Genomic DNA, 23,563 nt, shown 5'->3' on the forward strand with positions numbered 1-23,563 from the left:
TGCAATTTATTACTGTTTGTTGCTAGCCCTGTTCATTTTGTGCTGACCTAGGCAGATTATAATTTTTATTTTTGTGTACAAATATTGTTAATATTGGTGATGGTTCTACAGATTTGCTGATCTGAAAATGGTTTCATTTCAATCTATTTTTGAAGGTCATGTTGTTGCACAGTTAGTAAATTTTATTCAAGGTGTTTTCAGTCTCTCGTGTGTTGTAGTTTCTTTTAGGTTTGGAGTCAGTATGGCGGAATATAAATGTCAGCAAACTGATGGTTTTTGTATGGGCAGTCTAATGATACCTGTTCAACTATGTTGAACAACGTAACTTCATAGCTATGGTAAGGGGGTATGTTACATTTCTCTGTCTTGCTACTTGCAACAGTGAAGGTATAAGTGTTTCATTATAGTATCTCTATTATTGTCATAGGTTCACAACTTGGCTGGAACAATTCACTTGGGCTAAGATATTACTGTGTAGACTTTCAGCCTTGGAGTCATTGTGTATTTTTTCTTTTTGAAGTGAAAGAAACTTAAGTTTTCTTTTAAAGCAAGCAAGCTGGAAACATGATGAAAAAGACCCAGATATTAGCTGAGTTGGCGTGCTTGTGTGATACCTTGTAGACTTCAGCAAATGTTTCTAATAGTGGAAACTTGCAGATTATTCCTCATCTAAGGCTTTTCCATGAGATTTGTTTCCAGATCTAGATTGATTTCTCTGTCCATTATATTTTCAAAATCTAAAGATCTAATTGTCTAGCATGATTTTCTGAATTTCTTGTGTTGTTGTGTTCCCAATTTTTTCAGAAAAACTTTGGTACCATATGGGACCATGGTGGTACTTAGAAGTTGAAATACAAGAACGTGTATACTCATTGAAATTTGTCTTTATATTTATGAAAGATATTATTTCCCCAAAGCAAGAAATTATCAAAAGCTTGATATATATCCTAAATACATTGTGTCCATGAAGATATTGTAGAAATCATGGGATGTAGTGAATCTCATCCTAATTTCACAACAAAATTTATGTTATGAATGCTCAGCTGAACAATGCACTATCTTCCCTACTTAGAGTTACTGCAAACTACTGGACGGAATGTTTCTCCATCAACAATTCTACGAACTAAATTTTCATGCTGTTTGTACTCTCCAGTACAAAGTGAACCTGAGAGTAAAGCAGTTCTATTGCCAAACTCTGAAACATTCGGAACTGTGAGTGGTATTTTCTTCAGTTCCCAGTACCATGGGATAGCAGATAGCAGATGTTCTGTTTTCATTTCCAGGAACTTGTGGTTTAGTGTGTCAGTTCACTTGAAAGTGTCATTTTGTCTGATATTTTTTTTCAAGTGAGTGTGCTTGAGTGTTAGTGTCATGCTGCTTTGACAGTGACACATAGCTATTTAGGAGTGGCTACATGTTTAAACATATGCACCAGAGCTTTGCAGTTGCTGATGATCAGGTGGTTGTTAGATTTACTTCCCCAGGCAGAATGCTCAAGAATTAGAATGAACTCTTCATTCACCATTGATCTTGAGAGTTGAGAACAACTTCAGGACATACTGTCCTTGAGTACCCTGTGATTCTGTTTCAGAGTATCCCAGCCCACACAGAGGAAGCAGAGCATTTGTAACTGAAGCATTTCTATTTCATTCTGAATAAGGGATTTGTGGAAAATGAGAAAGCAGTTATGGCTTTATATGGGAAATAATAGATACAAAAATCATAAGGCATAAGTTTTAAACTAATGAGGGTTGCGGAGCTTTCAAAAGACTAGCTTATCCAAGGCTCTTTAGAGCTTTAGGATGGCTCTAGGGACCTGTCCCCATCCTCTGCCCCAGACCCTTTGATGATGAATGTGCATTTCCTACAACTCTACGAATCATACTGTGTTCCCAGCTTGCCTCACTACCTTCTTTCTCATAGGTCCCCAAAAGGGTGAGTTTGTGACAATGAGACTACTGGAGAGGTTGTACTGTTTCCATCTGTTGAGGTTTTTAAGACTAGACTAGTTAACAGCCTGGATAGCCTGGTCAGATCTCACTGCTGAACCTACTTTGATTGGGAGTTTGGAATGTATACCTTCCCATGTCCTTTACATTGTCTCTAACCCTGTGATCATCTGTTTAAATTGACTCCTGGAGGGGCAGAAAGGCCACCGCATTGCTGTCTGACCAAGCACCCTTGGAGACAAATGCCTTTACACACCACCAGGTACAGCAACCAGAGGCCAGGTATTACATACAATAATGCCCTCAGCAAAGTGGGCCAGTGAAGTGCCTAGTGGATTCTCTATTAGAAAAACAGAAGTAGCTTTTTTTCCTGCTTTTCTGGGCCATACTTGGCTAAAGTGGGGCGAGGTCCAATATATTACATGAAAGGGTGGTAGACTGGGAAAGTATTTGGGGTAAGAAGAGATAGAATCCCCTCCACAACTGTGAAGAAGAAAAAACCCTTTTTTCTGTGGCTATTGAGCTTGGGACCACTGTGGCCACCTGGGTGCAGAGACCTTGTGATGAAGGAGTGGAGCTGCCTGTCCACCCTTTGCTTCTCCTTTCACCCATTTTACCATCTACCTGCATGACTCTGAGTGGCAAGATCTGTGCTTCCCTACACAAAAGAAAATGGTCTATTTCTTTTCACTGGGAAAACTACCATCTGGAGAAACTGGTCAGGACTCCAACATCAATTGTGCTAAATAGCAATGAAATTTGCCATGCATGGGTGAAGGAATGATTTGTGTTGGAGACTCTCCTGGGCCTGAGGCCAGTTGCAGAGCTGCTGCTGTTAGGGCTGCTGCAGTCAGGAGGGGTAGAAATGCTAATCTGGTGATCTTTAAATTAACACCAGCGCTCCTGATCTTCTGGTTCAGCCTGGGAACTACATTAAAATTCTTAGTGACTAAGGTATACAGAACTTCATTCCTTCTGAAATTTGTATTAACTTCTCTTCCTGGATGAAAAGGAAATTATTTTGACATTTCATCTGTAATACAGCTCCCTACTATATAACCAGGATCTGCAAGATTAGTAATTTCTCTCTTTTTTTTCCCTTCTACCATATACTTACTCAGATAACTTGTATCCTGGTTAGCCTACTAACTAACCAGTTGTGGTGCACAGGAACTGGGTTCAAGTGGTATAAATGAGCTCTGACTGTAAAGAACATATGTTGCCAACTGCACGAATTGCCCTCTTGGAAGATGTAATCAGGGAAGTACTATTTTGTAGCTTATTTGAGTGCAATATGGAACCTGACAACAAGAAACAAAATATAACCCCATGCGAATGACTGGTAATGTAATACCATCAACAAGAACTTCGTAGTACAAAATTTAAGATACATTAGGAGTAAATAAATCTTTCTCTGTATTTGTAAGAGCATGTGTGTGTTCATGTGTTCTCTGTGTAGGTGCATAGAGCTCTAAATAGTCACTGGCTAAATTTTGTAAGATGCTGACATTACTAATGCTGTGTTAGCAATCTGGTTAGATGCCTTCTTTCTTAGTGTCTACTCTAAAACTTGGAGACCTAGTACTCTTGTTTTTCTTAATTTCCACTGTTTGAATAAAAGAAAGTAAGCAAGTTTTGCTTTTTTAAATAATCTATTTTTTCTTTACAGATTTTGCTCTATAGTATTTGGGTTTCAAAAGAATTTAAGAAATATTTAAAAAAGGTGCATTGTGAAAAGTTAAAAAAAAATAATCAGTGAATCTTTCCTAGTGGTTTTAGCTTTTACAGAAGCTTGTTTTTACAAATATTGAATTCAGCTGGATGTTGCAGGCTCTGGTTCTAAATATAGTGGCCTAATTAAACCCTACGCTTTGGTTATCCAAGTGGAAGTACCTGGATACAGTGAAGACTTTAATGCCAGAAAGGAGCATTAAATTGTCCAGTGTAACCTGCTGCATTACAAAGACCATGACATTTTACCCACTCACGTCATATTATTAGTTTTTGTGTGACTTAAAAACAGACACCTTGGTAAAATTAGAGGAGAAGGAAGCAGTCACCTGGGTAGGTGGTTTTCACATGGTGGTCCAAGAGCCACTGGTGTCATAGTGGGAAATAGCTGTTATTCTTCCTATATTAAGGTTTCCCAAGAGTCAGAGCTCATCACAGAGGTTACTTTTTACCATCTAAATTGACTGCAAGCAACTATAAACCATGTCTTTTCACCCCAGATGGCTGCTCCTCAATTTGTTTAGTTTTTGGGTCAAGTCTTTCTATAGTAGACTTCAGTCAGGATCATATGTACAGACAACAAGAAGGCTGAAAAAAATAGAACTAAGCAGTAATATGACCTCCAGAAATTAGAGCAGAAGGAGTTGTTGCTAATGACGGGTAAAGCAGTGCCAAGGATTTGAAAATCTTAGTCTTGGGGACAAAAAATGAATGGAAAAAGTATCGACTTGGAGAAAGAAAATTCAAAAGCTCAGCCTCTTTTTGGGGTTTGGGATAGGTAGCTAATGGAAATGAGGAACTGTATCCTTTGGAGAAACACTAGAGACCCATTAGCAGTCATCTGTTCCCAGTCACTGATAGGTGTGTGTTAGAGACTATTACCAGGAGCCCTGGCAACCAAAATGAGTCTGTGGAAGGATGAAGCTGGGGTCTGTGTCACCAAAAGCATGGCTGTCTTCTGTCTGGGGCTATGGGAGATTTGGGGGGTAAAAAGTAGGTGGTGATGTTTCAGGGAGCATGCAGCTCAATGATGTGTTAAGCTTGAGTAGCACATGTGCAAGTCATGCCCTGTTGAGTGTTCATTGTTATATTTTATAGAAGGAGGTGATAGTCAAAATTGGAGGAGTCCAGGAGGAAGCTTTTTGGTACACTGATGGACCTGGATGAGTCACGTTCATGTAAACATCCCCAAAGGGTTAGAACCCTCTGTTTTTCATATAAATTGTAAGTAGGATCATGAGTGCACTGTGACTATCTCACAGGAGTAGAGTTACTTGCAAATAGAAGCATTTACAGATCATGCACTTAAAGACCAATTTCAAAATATATCTCCATATGCTAGTTTCAAGTCTGAGATGAAATTTTACAGCCAAATCATTAGGTAATTATATGTATGAAATATTTCACACCTTACTAGATCAGCTTGACTCTACCAATTAGAAAAGAACAAACTGTTGAATGCTTTAAATGCAAGTGTTAAAATATCTCCTGATTTTAGAGTTGACTGAATTCCCTTTTACCCTACCATGCTTAGAGCACAAGGCTGGCTTAGGTTAGACCTTCTTAGGTTAATTTCTTCTTAGGGAGATGCTTAATTGTGTCTTACTTCAAGGATGTTTGAAAATTCCCCATTTCTTATAATCTATAGCTTAATAAACTTGTCTGACTGTTTGGCTACTGGATTAAACCTCAGCAGGGAGAAAACCTGCAGGTTCTAGCACAGCCTGTAAATGCAAATCACGTTGTTTTGTGCACATGTGGTTGCTCAGAGTGAGTTAAAGCCTTAGACAGAGTTGTAAGTGCTCTGGAGACTTTCTCTTTAAGATGTTATATTCACCAAGACTTTAATAGTTGGAGGAGGGTTGATTGCTCTCTGACCACATATCTGATTCACTATGGATTTTGTAACTTTGGTAGCAGTGACCTCATTTTGGCAAAATAATATGTGTCATTTACTGAGTGTCTAACTGCTCCAGCAATCACAGGGATATTAGGGTTATAACCTGAGTAATTTATGAAAGAGTGATGACTCTTAAAAAATCTTTTATTTTCTTGGAAAGGCTTATTTTATTAAAAACATATTTTACCTCTGAGTGAGAATGAGAGATCCTCAGCAAAGCACCCAGGGGGGTTTGTGCTGTCCAGTGTGTTGAAAAGGTGAATTGTAATGTATGGGTGTCTAGACATTTCCTCTTGTTGCTGTCAACAGTCCAGTTGGCTGTATTTTTTTTCCAGTGAATAGGAGCATTGATTTTCCTCTCTCTTTGGCCAGAGCTTTCATTTTACATATCTTTCTCCTTCTCTGTCTCTTTCTCTTTCCTTCCCTGTTTCTTCTCTCTCTCTCTTCCTCTATCTGGAAGAGAGGGAAGACTGTAAGAGCAAACAGCAAGCTTTCTAACTCAGAATGATTCATGTAAGACACCTGAAAGGCAAGCTCTGCACCAGCATCACTGCAAGAAAGGTAGGGCTTTTGGGGCTTAACAGTCTGCAAAACTGAGCAAAACATAGAGATAAATGGATTAAGTCTGTGGATCTGTCAGTGATGCAAGAAAAGTTTGGGAGAAAACTTTAAGAGTTTTTAAGCTCTATTGTTCAAGGTGCTTTCTTTTTTAATTAAAAGTTTGATGTATTTTTCAAAGGTGGCGAAAAAAAGGTTCCCCTCCATGACTTTGAACAATGTGTATCATGTAGGGGTTTTTGTCATGGGTGTTAAACTATAATTGTGTCACTGTTGTTCTTGATGTGCATGTGTAAATATGCAAATCCTGTTTCTTTCCCCTGATTTGTTGTTATACTTAAAGTTCTCTTTATCCAGCTGTTATTTATATTCACTTACTGAATCTGAATCTGACCCAGTAATTCTGAGCGATTGTAGCTGTGATGCATGAGTTCTCACATACACCTTAATGTTTCAGTCATGCACTTTCAGCAGTATGTGTTTGTAGGAATCATGCTCTTATAAAACCCCTTACAACCCAAAGCAGTTGTTTTGGCAGAGAATATTTGGCTGTTTTGGACAGCACTGTGATAGATGGGCCCGATAGTTGTGCGTCTTGTGCTTGCTCCGAGTTAGTGGAAAAGAGGAGGGAGAGAGCAAGTGAAAGGGGGGAGGAAAAAAAAGACAGGGAAGGAGAGAGCGAGAGGGAGAGAGATTGAGAGAGAGCGAGAGAGAGAGAGAGAGAGAGAGAGAGCGGGGCTGAGAGAGAGAGACTTGGCAAGGGAAATCTTATGGGTATACTGAAACAGCAGATCAGAATTGTGAAACCAGAGCTAGGGCTGAAATGTGATGCTTTTGCTCTTTTGTGCTTGTTGTGGTTCTCATCTTCCTGTTTAGAGGGCTGCATACCATTCAACAGCATATTTTGATCACAGATTGAACAATGCAGCAATCAAGCCTGATAAGCCACCTGGAAGTTTTGCTTGAGACGATTTCTAGTGGGTTTACTGATCCCTGTGAGCATCATGCCTGCCTTTAGCATTGTGGAGGAGGACTCGAGTTTCTTATGAGGGCCCACTTGGAAAAGCCGGCTGTGCAGATTCAAGCCTCCGGTTCTGTTCATGCTATTCAAAAGCCTTTCCTCACCCTTGCTGATTTATTTCTATGATTTACATACACTCCTGTGGAGATTTACAGAATGGATTGTCTGTGCATTGTCACAACCAAGGTAGGACTGGAAACATTGCTGTTCTGTGTATATATATTTCTCTGCTATTTTTCTGTTCCTGTAATTAAATAGATTGAGCATGCACTGTGTCAGGTTGCAAGATAAAGTGACGAATAAGCTTTGCTTCCATGAGCATTTTGTTCTCTTTATCTGTAGATTATGCAGTTTGTTTCTATATCACTTCAAAAATGATATGCTTTTTAATTATTTTTACTAGCACAAAGAAAAGGATTTCATATTTTATCTTAGCCTATGCTTGTGTCTATTAATATCTCTAGCAACTAGAGCACTTTCAGAATACATGGTATACTGCACATATATTCTCAGCTTATCAGTTTATTCTGTAAACTAAAGAATAATAAAGAAAGAGGGCATTATATGGGTCCTAGTATTTTAAAGAGGCCAATCAGATGTAGTTTAGATAGTCATGGTGTTTCTGATTGGAGAGATGCAAGTTTCTTGTGGCTTATTGTGGCTTTTTGGGGGGAGAAAAATCATAGATTACTTTGCCTCTCTAGGCCTGAAAAATAAAAATGCCTAGGTCCCGATTCAGCACTCTTATACTGATGTTAGATCTAACCTGACTGTTTAGAAACAGTCCTTCTAAATAATTCCTTCCAAACATGAATATAAAGAATATCTTTTTCCCAACAGCAGCAGCAAGCTAAGGACCTTAGGGTTAAGGACACTTCCCAAGTTAAAATCTGGTGTAATGATAAGCTGAACAATTCTTTAAGATGTCCTCAAACTTAGCAAACTAACTTAATATTAAGTGATAGGGAGATGATGAGGGAACTCCCCTTCTGTTGCTACAGAACAGGCAGCTCAGCACATGTTTGGCACTACCTTTGCACATGGTGATAGTATTTCTGAGGAGCAGTTGGCAGGGGAGGTCTAGACTTTGGGGTTCAGCACGGGTGCTCCCTGTTCTGCTTTATTTTTGATGAATTCCATCATTTCCATAGGACTTCCAAAATGCCTGGGGTAGCCAGAACACCTGAAGGCTGCATAAATGAAAAGGCAAAGCAATGGTTAGCACTGCTGTCATCTCTGCTGTCATTTTTTGCGTCATAGCCACGCAAAATGGGGACAACCATCCGTGATGTGGAGATGGGCAGGAAGACACACATTGGGCACCCATGGGCAGCAGCGAGGGGTGGTGGATGGTCACTGCAGAGAGCAGGGAACACAGTGGAGCCTTGGAAACAGATGCCAGCTGTCATTCCCATCTTGCTGTGGAGAAACCCATATGGGAAGAGAACAGGAGGTGAATGAGGCCACAGAAGGAGCATAAATTGGAGGAGGCTGTGGCCTCATTCACCTCCTGTTCTTTCCAGGTCCTTCTGGCTTCCACAAGCTGTGCTGGATCTGAGACTATATCCTCAACCATCCCTGGAGCAGAGCAGAGGCACTTGTGGGTGCCTGTTGACGCAGTACCAGTGAAAAGCGCTCAGCAGCAGAGGTGCAGCACTGCTGAACAAAGCTGGGATGCAGGATCATGCTAAACATCCAATTTACACTCCCAGGTGTTGCTTTCCAATTCAAAATAAGGAGAAAGTTGAAAAGTAGGGCTATGATCAGCCCTACTTCTGGATGTTTGGTGGTGCAGTGGGGACCTGCAATTGAAACCATTCTTGGCCTAGAGAGTTTAGGAAGGAAGTGTGTAGGAACTGGATTTGGGACAGGGGAATATGTTTAATTTTAAGGTGGTATATCTGGGAGAAGAAAGTGTCCCAGAACCTTTTTTTTTAACATATCAAGCGACATCACTTATTTATTTTACAATTTGGTGATGAAAGTTTCCACTGAATATTTTCCCAGGGCCTTCTGGGAAATAACAAACGTGGATTCACTGCTAGCTCACTACTGCTGCTGCCTTGAGCAGGGCTCCCAACTCCATCTACACACAATATTTTTCCTTTCAGCTTTTCTGTCTCTTGAATCCAGCGCTGAGTGGCTGAAATGATCTGAAAGTCAAGCATGTGAGTGAGCCTCAAATATTCAACTCCATATATTCAAGTCTTTGCTGCCAACATTGATGTTGGAATGAGATGCAATTGCAAATTGCACATGACCTGCTATTTGGATGCAGGCGGGAACAACATAATATCATATGTAATTGAGTTGAATAATGGCAAAAATCTAGTTTCAGAACACTTTCATATTGCAATGGCTTGAAACCAAATAAATTACAATTATTTGTTCATTTTACTTGTTGCTGTATTTAAATAGCTGGACTAATGTTATATTGTATTGATCCATAATCTGCTCTTACTTATTTTTATTGGAGTAACCCCACTTTCCTTAAACTACCAAAATTTTTATGGCTTCTGTTTATGCCCATTTTCACCAATGTAATAAGAGCAGTCCTTTTTCAGAACAATTGTGATTTTTAAAAAATTAATTTTGCTAAGCATGAGTTCTACAGAACAGCAGTTTGGTCATTTTTGGCCTCAGATCTGTTAATTGTCCTTATTTAAATAGTCATTTGCCTGATTTGTGCAAATAATTGTCACTCTTTGTCTTGAAAAAATGGATCTTGATGTCAGAGGGAGTAAACACATCAGGTTCATTCTTCAGATCTTAAGTAATAAAAAGGGAGTAAAAGGTAAATGCTATTTAAACTGCAAAATATGAAGAGTGTTTAAAGAGTTGACATTTTTAACACATGGTCATTAAATTTAGATTATTATCTGGAATTTAGATTATCATTAAATTTAGATTGTTATTGTCTGGATTTTTTGATATTTCCACTGTATAGAAAATGACATAAATGTTGTGGTAGAGTGAAAATGCCCTTCTAGATGATGTTCAGTGGACCTACAGATCCTACTTTGAACTCTGTGTGGTAAAAGATGTCATCTAATAAAATTAATTTCTGATGTACCTTGCCATATCTTAAATCCTACTGACATTTTTTTCAGCCAAAGTGCAAAATACATTTAAGATAGATTTAAGATATTAGTTTGTGAAAACTCTTCCTCTCTTTTCCATTTCCTTCATGTTTCCATGCATTTCTGAAACCAGAAGTGCTGAACCATCAAGGACAACTTCTTGTGGTCTCCTGGTTTATTTTAATTGATCATGTTTGCAGCATAGCTTCTTTCTTTACTGTCATATAAAGCATGTTAATTTGTGGCATTATTTTATCATTAGGAAGAATTTGGTATAAATAAAGCTTTGGTTGAGACTCCATCCCAGCAGGAGCACCAGGAGTTTTTGAGAAGGAAGAACATTCCACTGTGCCTCCCAACATTCAAAGGCAACATGCTGTCCTCTCCTTTAGCTGCCAGCCTTCCTTCCATCCGTCTGCCTTTTACAGACTTATGAATACAACAGTAGCTGCCACTGGTGAAAAAGAAAATAGATAGCTCTGTGTTGCTCACTATAACAGGGACTGCTTCACTGGAATCTTGAGTTCTTGGTGTTAGGTGGCTCAGAAAAGATGATCAGCTTTCCCTGGAAAAAACCCCCAAGACCTTTCTGGCCCTAGTTGCTAGAAAGAAGAGCTCAGAGGTGGAAAATCTACAGGTCTTAAACCCAGAAGGACAAATGACAGGGCTAACTAAAGAGCTTCTCCCATGACAGAGATTTTAAAACTTCTTGTGCAATCTAGTCTAGTGTTTTATTATCCTTAACATTAGTAACGCCCATAAGAACTGTCAATGTTGGTTGCCACTGGTGTCACCCCTTGTTTTGTTTGGGAGTTATATTCTGAGGTTTCCTTAAGATCTCAAATTTATCACCTGAAAGTTTCTGTGTTTTGAGAAGAGCTTGCAAAGATGAGATGTACACAAAGAAAAGACACCACTTAAATAATGCAAATTTATTCACGAATCCTAAGCCACTTGCTATTTGTGCCTAACTCTAAGTTCTCAGCACTGAGCACGAGTAGCAGTAGGGTTCCTGTGTCCCAGAACCGTGCCCTCCAGCTTGTAAAGCAGAAAACTGGCCTTCTTACCTAGGGAGAACATCCAGCTTGAACTTGGTTTTTTTAGCTACAAAAATAAATTTCTGTCATCAAAATATTGAAAATTCTGCAACATTTACTCCTTTTTGCAGATTCTTGTTACTTGCTTCTGATTAACTCTGTAGTGATTTAAACCTGATCACTCACTACACAGGTTCTACATTTAATTGAAGTGTCACTGATGTCGGACAATGTGGGAACAATTAATAGAAAATATGATTGTGCATGTGACTGAAAAACAGTAAATTGTAAATTTGGTTTGGGTTCTTTTGAATTAATGAAAGACTCGGTTCATTCCACTAATGAAGAAGCTTGGCATTTTTTTTTCTACTTTTTTTTTAAAATTTTTTTTTAAATTTAGTTTAGTTTGGAAAATTAATCTTTCTCCTTTCATGACTGTCCATCCAGCACCGCTTCTAAGAATTGAATTCAAGTGTTTAAAAAATTGAGATAAAAATGGAAAGAAAAAAACTATTTTGTAATGGTGCTGGAGAGCAAAGCAGTAAGCTTGTTTATGTTGGTAACCCATACTAAAGTTGAATGTGTACAATTCTGATTGACAAGGTTGCCAGGAGCCAGCAACATCTGTCTATCCTATTTTCTTCTGCTTATCCAGCCATGTATGTGGAACAGGGGACACCACTGTATGCACTTAAGGCAAAATTCTGAACAGATGTGTGATCAGAACTCATAATATGCATGATAGTCATGGAAAATAAGAAGCCACAATGGTCAAGTACAGGACAAATATCTGGCTTAGACCCTGGATGTGGTATGATTTTTCTGTAGGTCTCTTCCACTCTACAGACTCATCACCCCGCTTTGCAGCATGAATTTAGGAGTAAAGAAGAGAAGAGAGATAAAATTTGCACCTTGTCTTTCTATCAGTTTTAGTTTTCCTTTCCCCATAGTCCCAACATGGAAGATGAAGCAAAATTCAGATCTCATCCTCCTCATTAGCATCACTGTGAACCTGAATGAGGAGTTGCTGTAGCCTAGCTATTTCATTTTGAAATTGCATTAAATATGTAATTATAAATCCCTGCTGATAGTGTGCTGTACTACGGAAAGGTAGGGGCAGGTCTTGTGTCCCAGTAGGATACTGTGGATTCTTCAAGTAATGGGGAAAACATCATTCAGCATTTAAGCCCACAAAGTTGACTTCCAGAACCAACCCAGTTAATTTGAAAGGGTGTTTTTAGAACATGACTGAAGAATAGAAAAATGTGGAGTTGGCACTACTGGAGTAACCTCAGTATTACGGCCTCTCTAATTTACAGTGGCAACAAAACCAGCCTAAGATACTCTGAGAAGGGCAGAATGGTAAATGAGATCAGCTCATCTGCTGCAGGTGGAGAGCAGCTCCACACACTATGTGCAGCTGTTGGTCTCACTTTGCAGAGGTGAATCCACTAGAAGTTTAAGTTGAATTATCGATTTTTGGAGCCTGATACCAATGCAAATAGCTAATATTTATTTATGTTGAAGTGCCTTTGTCATAGGACTGTTCTACTCCCCCCTCCCCATTGTATTACGTTAATCTAAAAAACCTCAATATAGGTATTTAAAAATGTATATACTTAGAGAATGAAGTTCAGTTTGTAAGACTTCCAACAAGATGATCTGTGTGTGTCTGAGACGCTGTAGAGTCAGTCCCAAAATTAGGAAATTATAAAGCTAGATATGGATACTGAGATTAACCAGGACTATGGATACTGAGATTAACCAGATTAGTATAATATTACCAAAACTAGCAGAACTGTAGAGCGCCATACTGCATGAGGATCTGATTTATATTAGGTGGATATGAAACAAACCAACAAAAAACCCCCACATTTTTAGATGCCTGTATATTGTTAATAGATCTGAGTAACATTTGTTGTTTTTTCTTTCCAAGACTTCAGGCTTTGAATCGTTGCAGTTTGGAATCATAAACTGGGTAGCTAAGTGGTTTTGTGCTGAATTTTCTGGCTATAACAAACCCAAAACAAAGGAAACATAATGATTTCCCCCCCAGAGATTTACATTGAGCTAAAATCAAAATCTTTTTCTATAGTCATTATTAGGTGCTGATGAGCACTTCAAAATGTGGTATTTTCCTGCCAGGCCCTAAAAGTGTAATAGTGCTGAATCCCTAAAATTTACATATAATTTAGTAAAGTCTGTTCTGAAGTGGTACTTCAGGACATCTTTCATGACTATGGGTTGGCTGCTGGCTAAACTGCACAGTCTTAGAAGAGTAGGAAGATCCTTTCTATGATTACCATTTATCTTAGCTGGAGAACATACTCAGGGATGTTTGACAGATGGGGAGTGTATCTGAGTATTTATTTCAAATCTTTATTTATCAATGTTAAATTTTAGAACAATTATTGTAAGCCTCTAGCGTTTGGATTTCAAACATTATGAATGTAAACTGATGAGGCACATGCTGTCTTTTCTAGAAAAATAAAATCATTTGGGGGGGTAATCTCAAGAAAATTACACAGAACAAACTAATGTGCATTGCATATGTAATGTCTGGTAATTATATCTTGTCAAAAGCTCAACTTTTTTTCTCCTTTATTCTTTAGAAATATGGTAATAGTCCCTTTTCCCTTGTAGTCAATTATAAATTTCAGGAAGAATTAAGTATGTTAAATCTCTTCTTCCCCCTCTTCCCCCTCCCTTGGTCTCTATGGCAGCAGCAGGAATGGAAGGGAATTACTTTGATCTCCATTTCTGAGTGACATTTCGGTTTTTTCAGAGCATTGACCTTGTTTAGTGCAACTGAAATTTTCAATAGATTTCATTAGATCATAATTTGGTGATCTTAAGGAGATGTCTTTATTGAGATTGGTTTTAACTATGAAAGGAGAAGAGGGATTTGTTTCATAAATCTATGAAGAGCTCTATAAACTGAGAAAAGAAAATGCTCAATTAACAGCTGAGGCAGATAAGGCTGGGGCTTGATTCTGCACAACAGTGGCGAGCTGCAGAGGTGAAGGAAGGGGGAAGGTGCTGAGCAAGAAAAAGGAAACAAGAAAGCTTGATCCTGGCTCAAGTCAGGCACTAGTAATAGTACTGCTTAGTGATAGCAGAGCTGTACATCCTTAGCAGGTCCCTTTTCTGATATTCAGAGGACCTGGGTAAAGGTGGGAAGATAATTTCCCAGTGGCAAGGTCAGCTGAAGTTTTATTCATTTCACATGGCTGGAGCTGACCAAATAAGTTCTTTGCAATGCCAATAGGCCACTAAAAGCAGAAAAAATCTGTCTTGTGGCTTTCATGCCCAACATAAACATATATTTCTTTTCTGTGTGAATCTATTTGATGCTACCGTGCAAATTTCACAGAATCACAGAATCACGGAATATGCTGAGTTGGAAGGAACCCACAAGGATCATGAAGTCCAACTCCTAGCCCTACCCAGGGCCATCCCCAAGAGTCACACCATGTGCCTTACAGTATAACCTAGATATTTCTTGAACTCTGTCAGGCTTGGTGCTGTGACCACTTCTCTGGGGAACCTGTTCCAGTGCCCAACCACCCTCTGGGTGAAGAACCTTTTTCTAATATCCAACCTGAACCCCCCCTGACACAACTTCAGGCCATTTTTTTGGGTCCTGTCCCTGGTCACCACAGAGAAGAGATCAGTGTCTACCCCTGATCTTCCCCTCACGAGGAAGTTGTAGACTGCAATGAGGTCTCCCCTCGGTCTCCTCCAGGATGAACAGACCAGGTGACCTCGGCTGCTCCTCAAGGCCTTTCATCTTCTTTGTTGCCCTGTATCCATTCTTCTGATGCAAGACTTCTGGAAAATGAGAAGATATGTGCATTCAAAGAGAAAGGAATATGGTTATTTACGAGTGAATAATTAGATTGGGGTATGGCCTAGTGCATTATATTTTGCTCATTCTGGGACCTCTAGTTGAGCTCTACTATTTTCATTTCTCCAGAGCATCAGAGAAGATAATTTGCAAGGATGTGTAGGAGTAGCTGAGTATGTTCCACTGGTTCTGACTTCAGCCAACGCTTTTGCTAATGGAGACCTCACTCAAGGATTTGTATGCAATTTCTTGTACATATATTCCTGGCCATTTAGTGGATACAAATGGAGTCTTACCTGTGAATTCTTTAAACTCTGATCACCAATATCTTATCTGAGAAAGAATATTAGTTCAGATCTTACAGACTGCTGCAGTTCAGTGAGCCCTGAACCTTTATATTCCTAAATATCCTCTCTGGATTCTGTTACATCTTCAAATTTGGTCTTGATATTGATATTTTGTATGCATAAAATCTCTCCCTGCCTACGAGAAAGTGGCAATAAGCTATACATACTTGCTCTTAAAGTCACACAACACAAAAGAGGAATTCTTCATTGAAATCTTACCCAGAGCTTGCTGATATGCAACTGCATCTCTGTTACCTGAAACCTCTCTTGTGCAGCGCAACAAAGTTCTCACCTTCTGGTTCAGTATTCAACATGCACTATTTCCCTCTGCAATATTGCAGTGGGCACTGATGCATTACCACTCTGCACTGAGTTAATGCATCTACAAGATGCATTATGCTGATGTTTCTAACCAATGCTCATAACTGTCAGTTATTTAAACACCTGAATAAGAAAAGCACATGGGAAAGAAGCTTACTTAAAGGTTGCAAGCTAGGAAGGTAGATGCTGTGCATGCACTCTGAAGAGATTGCAGCTTTGGTTTTCTTTCCTGAGGTTGGTGCTTTTCTATCTCCTGGTTACCTGTGTGGTCTGCATTTCTGGATGTTTGATAAACCTATTTATTTGGGAATTATATGTATCAGTTCCTCCAGAGAAGAAACTTGACTGTCTCTAACTGAATGTGAGGTTAGCATCTCTGTCTGACTTGTTCATCGCTTCATTGCTTACTGAGTGTATTATTGCTATGCAATTTTTAAAGGATTTGAAGTGTCAACCCAGAAAAAAAGCTGTGACTGATGCTGAATTCAGCAATGAGAATTGAAATTATGCCTTTGCATCCCAAGGTCTCTTTATATAAAAATTACACAAGCTGAAGATCTTATTGCATATTTTGAAGGCTCTGATTTCATTAAGCTGTGATAAAGCCTATGCCTGGATGGCTGTGTCTATCACCACATTGGAGCTTTCTCAAGGGTGAAGCTTAGTGCAGGAGTCCAAGTATCCTCACAGAAAAGGAGTAAAACAAGACTGTGGAAATCACTGATTCATAAGCTATAGAGAAATGTTTCCATTTGAGATGGAGAAGACTTTTATTGGAACATATTCTTCCATACAGTGAGGCAAGATATATTTGCATACCAATATTAGTGAACATGAAAAACAAACTAGAGGTGATTCCATCCTCCCTTGGAGGCTGTCTGAAGAAAGATGATTTTGAATGATGGATTCTCATCCCTTTAAAGATTTTTAACTTTCCAGTGTAGTGGTGGACCAGGGTCTACAGTTTTATCCCTACAGAACTCCTAAGCTGAGGAAAATGTTAGCAGTAATAATCAAATGGAATGAATTCCTTCTACAAGCTGCAAATATTTACCAATATATTTATTCCTGTGCTTACTTGTATTGCCTATGCTTGCAGAATACTTTATGTACCGTTGACCTTTTGGCTAAATTTTTTTTAATTAGTGTCTCTAGATGTGACATGTTAGAGCTTTTGGATATTAAAAAACCCCCTAACTGAGTACTTTTATGAGGAAAAATGTTACCAGCAGCTGATATGCAACCTTATATCTTAGAACTGTTTCAACTGGGTGAGGGTGTAAGATGTGAAAGGTATGAAAAGCATTGATTTTTACACAATACAAAAAGGAATGATCACTCAAATAAGAAATCAACTGTAATTTTCAAAAAGAATCCAACGCCAAGTCCCCAAAAAGCTGTCGGAGAAAAGTGTTCAGTCCTAACCCTTGAACTATATGCATTTCTCGGATAATAGTGGTGCAATGTCACGTTACCAGCACTGTAATTCAGATATCCAGCTGTGAAAGGCCAAACGCTGCAGGTCACTCTACAGCCCAGATGAACAACCAGCACAGTCATTGTCCTGGAAAATTGGCATCTGCTACCTATGAGCAATTCCCTGTTACCGCTGTCTGTCTGAATATGCACATGTGTCATGGGATTCTGAGCCTTGGGACAATTTAGGTATGAATCTCGAAGTCAAAAGAACTCATACTGTATTAGCCCCTCCTGCTATGAGATCTGGGGCTTTCATTTTGCAAAGTATACTCTTTAAGAATGTGAGGAGTCTTTTTGAGGAGTCTCCTGACAAAATTATACATAGTTACCTCTGTAAGATCAGGCTTTTCAATCAGAAAAGTATTTTCAGTCCAAAGCACATTATTAATTTTCTTGCCTTTAACTCGCCTTCGAATAAAGACTGAAAGCGTATAATTATTAAAGGAAAAAATAATTACTAGTATTCCATGCAGTCTTTTGATCAGAATTCATTTATAGTTTTATTATTTTGATAGGATTACATCATTTGCTGTTGCATTCATCCCTTCCTTTCAGGAGATAATACACACCCTCAGGATATTGCTGCTATGATAGCAGTGACTTTTTCAAATACTTTTAAGCAAGGCTTTCTAAACTTTCGTCTAAAAGCACAATACTTCTTGCTTGCTAGCTGTTTTTCTGAATATTTCTTAAAGTTGTCTAAGTGAAAATTAAAAAGATAAACAGTTTTATGGTTTGGAGAATACAAAGCTGAAACTGATATCCACATTTTTTCCTTTTTAACCTGTAAAAGTAGTATTGCACTGCTTTACAAATGTTTGCTTTTCAGAGATAAAGAACAAAGAACTAATAGTTCTCAAATTAGACTTCCAACTGAAAATCGCGTGAAGTCTAATCATTAGTATTTGCAGACGTTGCTCTCCTTTACTCTCAGCATGGAGAAAGGTGTAATGTGGTTGCTTGTGATATATCTGGCTTAAATGAAATTAAAAAGAAGAAAGCTTTTTTATTTTCCACATAACTTCCAGCTTCAGGAACATACATGATTACAAGAGTCCTCCAATTTAAGGAGCTAAATAGTAGTTTGACTCTTATTTTGAAATGCTGAGAGTAATGGTGGCAGACAGCATAATTTATTCTGAACTTTTCTTCAGGGAGTTTGACCCAATCTGCTGTGCAACTCATTCTGATGGGCTCCAAACCTTGGCTGAAATGTAATTGAATCTCAGCAAATGCAAGGGAAATTACAGGAAGATCAGCCTGAAGGCGTGATTGTTGCATCTTGCACTGCCACGTGGAACATTAGACTTTAAATTAACCCCTTACTCTTTATGTTCTGCAAAGTTTCAGGGAACTGCAGGAGTCTTGGGTACTTGCTTATGTTCTCCAGGGACCAATCTGGGGAGCAAGCAGAGCATTCTGCTCAGAAAAGAAACATGCCCTACAAATTTGGGACATACTTACTCCTAGAAAATAGCCCTGGGAGTGTTTCAGGCTGCAGCTATCACTGGTTCATAGAGGACATTGTGGAAAAATGCAGCCTGTCATGAAATGGGGGAAAAAAAGCCAATTTCTACCTCCTGACTAATGCTCCACTGTTCTCTGAATGCTTTAGTGTGGAGGAAAGGCAGATGGCACGTGCTTGAGGTTCAGAGTGGATGTATGTTCACCCGCGTAACTGAGAACTTCAAAGCAAAATTAATGGATAGCTCATGAGGCCATTTTGGTCCTACAAACTTCAGGTTATTTCTCATACATGACAGTGGAAAATGACTTCATGAGGTGTGATGCATACTAGCAAACTTCTAGATGCTCCATATGGAATAGAGTCCATTGCGCCTAGTGATTGCAGCACGTACTGTGTTGTGTATAATGCCATTTTCACTTATTTGCAGCAGAGCCATGGCAGATGCCCATCTCACAAATGCTCAGTCGAAACACCTGCCTGGATACCCATTCAGCACTCTACCGTAAGTTTGAGCCTTTTAATACAAAGATTTGAGAGACTGAATGGTAAGTCTCTGTGTTTGAAGCAGCCCCGGTCGGGTAATGTTTCCATACTCAATGCATTTGAGAAAAAAACAGAAATAAGTCCTAAGGCTAGGCAAAGCTACTTGTGAAGCCTGAACTGTTGAAATGTTGAGTAGTAGCTTAGCAGGGCTTCCAGAAGTTCAGGTTCTTCAGGAACCTGCTCCATTCCACATGGAGCAGTGGGTATCAGTGGCAAGCATGGTATAGTTGGTGATGGGGTACTGCTCAGGGATTGTGGAGTTACTGTTGATTTCTGTAACTGGGCTCCAACTGAGTGTGATGACTGGGAGCCTGCTATTTTTGCCTGATCATGGACAAAGTTTGAGGGAATTCATTCATAAGCTTCTGCAGAGTCTACCAAAAAAAGCTGACATTTAAAGCTGGACCAAGCTGACTCCAGATCCAGGTGGTGACACAGGGAAGAGGAGATGCACCTTTTCTTCTCCACCTTCTCATGGAAGAAAGACTGATGATTCTTGATGCTTTTATGGACTAATAAGTGAGGAAACTTGTTCAGTATAGGTAACAACTTTTGGGGTGATGGACAGTGAGTGAAACTTGGTCTGCTGGGTTTATAAGAAATTACTGTTGTAAATGCTTTCTTCCTCCTGCAAATTAGATGACTTCAGTGATATTTGCTTTTAACTATCAAAGACACAGTAATATTTGAAGAGAAAAAAGCCAACTGTGGTCAAGTTGACACTACATTGATTTATATCTTGTCTGAATATAAACTGTAGATTGAGCCAGATCCTTGGATGCTCTAAGTTAGAGGGCTGACTAATAGAGCTGTGATGATTTATTGCAGCTGAAGAGTTGGCAGGATTTAGTTGACATTTTTGTTGGCTCTCGATCATAGCATGATGTTGGTCCACAGCTATTAACTTGTCACGTTTTATGACTAGATGAATGAGAAACAAATTCAAGCTTTCACTCTCCCTCAATCTCTCACTAATCTCACGAGTGATTGTAAGCTCTGTAGTTTTGGTTGTCCTTATAATATGTCAAAATTAATTATATAATTGTTTATCTGTATTACAAGAGACCCACTTAAAGGTATTGTTTGAATAGTTGAGCTACCCAGTTTTTTACCAGGGGAGGATCTAGGTTAGTAACTAATAAGTAATTCTTTCTAACTATTAGTTTCTGTTCTCAAAGTCTTTGGATCAACTTTGTGCTGTGGTTTACATTGTTTTGTGTTTATATTAAGAGGCTTGTAGCATGAGCACAAGTATGTTAGTGTGGTGCATTTGAGAACTGGAACTGGGCATTTGTAGCAAGTCAAAAGCAGTTGCACTCAATGATTTCCACTAGCACCATGACCTGACTTTTCACATAGTGGCTTTAAATGCCTTTGTATTTATTAGGATATTTTTTGCTTAAACTATAAAAAATAAAAGCATTTATCTTGAGTACTCTTTGTTTGTCTCATTACACCAGATATGTGTACATGCATAGGTAACATCAATAGACCCGCTATCTTGCAAATTTTTGTATTGTCACAAAAAATGGTAAACTGAGGATTAAACTTGTCTTGGTTAGCATGAGTAATTGTCTAAGATCAGAATAACTTCAAGAAGTGTTATTTTTAAACTATTATAGTGGAAACTGGTGCTTGGACCAATACTATTTAATATCTTAATCAACAAATAGACAGTGGGATTGAGCATACCCTATGCAAATTTGCAATGACACCAAGCTAAGTGGTGCTGGAGGGAAGAGATGCCATCCAAAGGGACTGTAACAGGCTTGAGAGGTGGGTCTGTGTGAACCTCATCAAGTTTAACAAGGCCAAATACATGGTCCTGCAGATGGGTCAAAATAATCATCAGCATTATCACATGCTGTGAGATAAATTAATTGAGAGCAGCCTTGAGAAGAAGGACTTTGGGGTACTGGTGGATAAAAAATTGGACATGACCTGAAAATGTGCACTTGCAGCCCAGAAAGGCAACCATATCCTGGGCTGCAGATTGATGGAGGTGATTCTGACCCTCTACTCTGCCTTCATGAGACCCCACCTGGAGTGCCGCATCCAGCTCTGTCGTCCCCAACATAAGAAGGACGTGGACCTGTTGGAGTGAGTCCTGAGGAGGCCACAGAAATGGTCAGAGCACTGGAGCACCTGTGCTATAGAGACAGGCTGAGAGAGCTGGGCCTGTTCACCCTGGAGGAGAGAGGGCTCCAGGGAGACCTTGCTGTGGCCTTCCCCATTTAAAGGAGGCTTCTAAGGAAGATGGGGACAAACTTTTTAGTAGAACCTGTTGAGATAGGACAAGGGGTAATGGCTCTAAACTGAAAAAAGGTGGATTTAGAACAAACATAAAAAAGAAGTTCTTTACTGTGAGGGTTGTGAGGCACTAAACAGTGCCCAGGGAAACTGGGTGCCCCATCCCTGGAATTGTTCAAGATCAGGCTGGATGAGGCTTTGGGCAACCTGATCTAGTGGAAGATGTCCTTTCCTGGGGCAGAGAGGGGTGGGACTAGATGATCTTTAAAGATCTTTAAAGGTCTTTTCTAACCCAAGACATTTCTATGAGTCTATGAAAAAAAAACAAACTTACTATTAAAATACAGTTCAACTATTCACTTAGTTGCTATTTTTTTTTGATTCTAGAGTACAACATGTGGTCCTCGAGGTAATTGCCTACTTGAAGCTTGCTATTATGTATATTTTTTCTTGATTATAGAAGCTGAATGGATTGAAAGAAAATAAGTTGTAATTTCCAAGTACCTCTTGCTTTTTTTTTTTTATCAAACAATTTTCTATGCAGCCAAACAGATTTTTCTGTCTATCTTATCTGTATCAGATATTTATAGGCACTTTTTACTATACTTCAGTAGACTTGTTTTCTTGGGAGACTAATGCAGACAGTTGGGAAAAATTAAATCAGACAGAAATTAACTTCTAAGTGGTACCAATATTTCTTCCCATCTGATTTCAAAAGTGTTTTTTAACTACCTTGCCTTTATCAGAGAAGAATATCTATGAAACATCAGCATTTTGATAGAAAGCTGATTAATGAAATGAAAATTTCTAGTGACACATCAAAGCATGTTACCTTCTATAAAAGGATTGGGGGAAAAAAAATGAAGCTGATATCTAGCCAGTTGTGAAAACTCCATTAGATGATGACAGCATGTGTTTGGATATCTCTTAGCAGTGGTAGAGGGAACAGTGTCAAACAATGAAGGAAAAACAAAGTGTTAGGAAAGGTATCCTCTTTCATCAGTTTTACTGTATGTGTCACTCAGGATGGCATGAGCCTGGGCTAGGTTTTTCTCTCCTTTTTCAGCATTTTTTATAGAAAACACTGTGTCTTCTCTTGGGAGTGCCTTTTGCATCTAATGCAAAACAGGAGATCTGGCAGCATTGTTGTTATGTAACAGTCTGACTTTTGCCATCCCTAACTTATCATTCTCTTTGAATTTGCTGATGATTCTTGCAATTAAGATTCTCAGTTCTGTTTGTCAACTCACCATCTGCAAAAGAGGCCATAAGTGAATACTGCCTTTCTGTTCCTTTACAGTGTCCTTAATTAGATTTATTTTAAGTCTGAGAGTTTTTTTGATCAAGGGAATTACCTAAGGGTGGCTTTGTCTGCACTTGCACTTTTAGTTGTGTCTTCTGAAGGATTTTAGTGTTTGATTATAAAATCCTCCAAAAGGAGTTCACTGTACTGCTCTCTAGCATACTAAACCTCTCTATAGCTGGGGCTGCTAGCTAGATCCATTATGTAAAGATAATGAAGTGTCAGAGACTGCATCTGTGTTGCAAAAACATTCGAGCTTGTCTTTTCTTCCAGCCCCCTTGACAGCTTTTCTTGAGTTTGGCATTCGGGACAAACATTCACCTTAGATCACCCTGCAGCATTAATAGGATCCCTCTGCATTTCCTTGCTGCAGTCTCAGCAGAGCTCTTTGGCCCACTGTCCTAGCCCTCTTCCACCGAAAAATTCCCTTTGGGGCATCATCTGCAATGGAGAAGAAGCAGGAAGGAGCAGTTAAGGGAGTGTGGACACAAAAGGTAAAGGATCTGGCACATGCCTTAAGCAGAGCCTCATTCAGCATCAGCTCTCCCCTCAGTGTGAAGAAAAGGACAGTGACTTTAAGGGAAGGTGAACCAAAGTGAGGGTTCTCACAGGGTAAATGCAGCAGCTGTACATGCTGCCATAGCTCACAGGCTGCAGCTTTACATAGGTGCTACATTCTGCAGAAATTTAGTTGAGATCTTGAGTGCCAGGCTGCTCTGCAGCTGAGCT

General features: G+C 39.2%; 1 protein-coding gene across 1 annotated transcript in view; it reads left to right on the forward strand.

Moving 5' to 3' along the window:
- The window catches only part of DLG2 (discs large MAGUK scaffold protein 2), a 999,038-nt gene that overhangs the window by 146,650 nt on the left and 828,825 nt on the right, over window positions 1–23,563 (forward strand). Inside the window, exon 6 of the mRNA XM_018071067.2 lies at window positions 19,166–19,240. Coding sequence (XP_017926556.1) covers window positions 19,166–19,240 — 75 coding nt within the window. The remainder of the gene's footprint in view (window positions 1–19,165; window positions 19,241–23,563) is intronic.

Source organism: Manacus vitellinus, unplaced genomic scaffold (assembly GCF_001715985.3).
Source record: "Manacus vitellinus isolate BGI_N305 unplaced genomic scaffold, ASM171598v3 scaffold_2_pilon, whole genome shotgun sequence".
NCBI lineage: Eukaryota > Metazoa > Chordata > Aves > Passeriformes > Pipridae > Manacus > Manacus vitellinus.